This window comes from Pterocles gutturalis, unplaced genomic scaffold (genome assembly GCF_000699245.1).
Source record: "Pterocles gutturalis isolate BGI_N339 unplaced genomic scaffold, ASM69924v1 scaffold10266, whole genome shotgun sequence".
Taxonomy (NCBI): Eukaryota; Metazoa; Chordata; class Aves; order Pterocliformes; family Pteroclidae; genus Pterocles; species Pterocles gutturalis.
The window spans coordinates 8,149-11,525 of NW_010100480.1; the positions used below are offsets into that span (position 1 = coordinate 8,149).

Consider the following 3,377-nt stretch of genomic DNA (forward strand, 5'->3'; position numbering starts at 1 on the left):
CTTAACCTTTGAGATGAAATAACCTAATGGTTTGCATTCCACACACCAAGTGTGGGAAAACGTTCTTGGGTATAACCATTATAATATATTTGAAGTTACTGCGGAAATATATGCCCATGTATGAGTGAAAGCTGTGTTTTCAGATGAAGAAAGCTTCCTATAGGGACTTGTACAAGGGAGATGCTGTTGTTACAGTCAGTGGACTGTGGGTTGCATTTGTCCTGAAAGACATTGTGGTTCTTTGAGGTGTGGGGATCAGGCCTCCATATGCATAGCTGGGTATTTGAACTGCACTGATGTTATGGTGTTGACAAAGTCTTCCAGGAAGATTTCAGATTAAGTCTCTATGATTAACGAAATTGATAGAACTGTTTGCAATAATAGTAGAAAAATATCAAATTCTTAAATGTACAGGGAGTTGTAAAGGGTTATAAGCAGACCCATGAAAATGTAGTTTTTAAACCTCTTATAACTTAAGTAATTTGAGGGTTTGTTTGTCTTGCAGGAAAAGAGCAAACCCTTTATTGACATATGCAAGAAGTGACAGGTTTTTTTGGAAGATGAGAAATCCATCAATGAAGGAGCTATGTGTTTTGCAGATCTTTAAGATTTTTGAAGGTACTTGGGTGCCTGCAGATGAAAGTAGGACCCTATGAAACTTATGGAAATGCCTGGTTTCTTCCTGTAATTGCCTGAATACTTTCAAAGTCAAACTTTTAATTTGTAATACCTGAGATGGTAATACAATTAAAGGGAAAATAAATCATTTTACATTTCGGTGTGACAGAATTTTGTCCTTGAATTGTGTGTGTTATGTAGCCATATAGTTTGTCTGACTTGTGGTTTTAAGGCAGCACCATGTACAGCCTCTCACTCCCTTGTCCCCTCGGGTGGGAGGGGGAGGAGAATAGGGAGAAGAAAAGGTAAAAACCTCTTGGGCTGAGGCAATGACAGGGAGGGTTCTCTTACCACTTATGATCACAGGCAAGAAACAGACTTGACTTGGGAAAACACAAAAACAATTTAATTGTTTAACAATCAAACACAGAGCAAGATAATGAGAAAGAGAACTACATCTTAAAAAGGCACCTCTTCCCCCACCCCTCCCTTCTTCCCAGGCCCAAAGGCTTTGCTCCCGGTTTCTCTACCTTCTCCCCCCTGGGTGGCACAGGGGGCAGGGAATGGGGGTTGTGGTCAGTCCATAACCTGTTGTCTCTGCTGCTCCTTCCTCCTCAGTGAAGGGCTCCTCACAGTCTTCCTGCTCCAGCGTGGGGTCCCTCCCTCACAAACTTCTCCAAAGTGAGTCCTTCCCAGGGACTGCAGTTCTGCACTAACTGCACCGGTGTGGGTCCCTTCCACAGAGTCACGGTCTCCTTCAGGCACAGTTACTTATTCCAGTGTAGGGTCCTCCACAGGCTGTATATCAATAAGCTGCAGGCAGGCTCAGCTCTTTGTGGGCTGCATGGGGATGTGTGTCACCATGATCTTCACCATGGGCTGCAGGGAAAATCTGTGCTCTGGTGCCCTTCCTCCCTCTCTTTTTCTCTTCACCAACCTTTGTGTCTGAGTAGTTGTCTCTCTCACATCCTGCTCCTCTCTCTGCTGCAGGTTCTTTTACTGGCTCCTGAGAAGCTCCCGGCTCTTGGGGGGGATGGTGTTTGTTTACTGGTTGATATACAAAGGAGATTAACTGTTACAAGGACATACAACTTACTAGAACTTTTCCTTCCTCTGGCACCTAAGTGACATGAAGTTCTAAAGCTGGTTATTTTAAAAATAATTTAAATATAGTTTTTCCAGTGGAAAGGAAGAATGTCATAAATCTCAGTGCACTGTGTCAGTTTTCACTTTAAGGATTTACCCTGCAGTGGTGTCACATGTCACTGTATTTCCTTTGTCAGTGCATCAGTAGTGACAAAAGGAAACATGCTGCACACTAGACTGACATATTGGCATAGGACAAAAGCCAGCCAGATCTCTGGGGGAATATGAGTAGTTTTTCTTTGCTAAAGACAACAGACCTTTAAACTTTCGCTGATCTGCCATTTGTGAGTGTGATATGGCTATTTGGCTGCATTTTTAAGAATGAACAGGTCTGTAGTTGGATCATGTCAATATGGGAAAGCTTTGGACTTCGGTATTAGAAGCATTCACTTCTGCAGAGTTACTGTAAAAAGATTTACAGGTTAAATTTGTCTCTAATGTGGCCACTGAAATTTCAGTGTGTTGGCATCGGTTTCCAACATCCACATTTGTGTAGAGAACCTAGGCTCCATTGACTTCATTGTCAAGCAACTTGGTTCAGGTGCCTGAAGGTAGGCATCTGGTGTCATCTGAGACATGTAGGGTATGTGAAGCAGCTGCATGGGGCTGGCAAAAAATTATACACAAGCTATAGGTAACTTGTGTCCTTCTCAGCTGGGAGCTGGAGAACACTTGGGACACCCTAGCGCTTCTCACCTGTACTAGATGCCTTTGTTTAGGCAACGAATTTTGCTTCAGGACACGATCGATACAGTAAGAGCTAAGGTGGCTTGATCACATGGAGGTACCTAAATGTGACACTTTTCTTAACCTTGAGCGTAATCCTGGTCATGGTTCCTGGAATACGGAACCTTACTGCAATAAAGATTGTTCGTTTGTAGTCTCAATTCCCCACTTTAATTACAGATGGTAATGTGCTGCTTGAGTTGCAATAAAAACAGATTAATCCTACATTGAAGAAGATATTTTATTGAATGTGACTTTTAAGTTACATTTTGGGTACTGTGTGTAACCTTGTATTACTAGATGAGTGAAGAGAGTGGTCGTGTGGCATGCAGAGCTTGTCAACCTGTCAGGGAGGTGTGAGGTTACAACAGTCACTTGACTTGCATTCTTGACCTGGAGGACACACCTGCTGCTCAGATGGGGACACCAGCAAGACTGCTTAGGGAAGAAAGGATTTCTGCTTCCAGGTTTATGGCTATTTAGGCTCTAACGGCGGTTTCTCTAATGACTTTTCAGTGAGCTGCCAGTCATCTAATGAAAATAATTTCTGAGTGTTCAGGACATAGGGTTCAAAGCAAATTGGTTGTGAAATGTTCAGTTTGTGGATACAAAGGGGCTTGGCAGACAGGCAGATATGTTTCCTCTTGCAAGGGCAGGGGCTAGAGGCTGCAAAGAGAAAATGGTACTGCCTTGTCTGGTTGTGGGCAGAAAATTTCCCGTATGGGAGAAGTTCTGTATCGCCACAAAAAGTGGTCCGTATGTTTATTCTCCAGCTTCTCTGGAGCGTCAGACATTCATGAAAATGTGTGTTCATGTTCAGACCTGTTTCTTCTGTAAGAAGCGAAAACAGCAGCTTTAAGTAACAATTGTTTATTAACGTAGGACTA

The 3,377-nt window shown here is 42.9% G+C and overlaps 1 protein-coding gene across 1 annotated transcript in view; it reads left to right on the plus strand.

The window, feature by feature from the left end:
- Positions 1–544, plus strand: part of LOC104466562 (chromosome unknown open reading frame, human C8orf88) — a gene marked incomplete at its 5' end in the record, with an annotated part of 3,936 nt that extends 3,392 nt beyond the window's left edge. Inside the window, one exon of the mRNA XM_010080027.1 lies at positions 506–544. Within this exon, the coding sequence (XP_010078329.1) occupies positions 506–544 (39 nt within the window). The remainder of the gene's footprint in view (positions 1–505) is intronic.
- Positions 545–3,377: the final 2,833 nt, after the last annotated feature.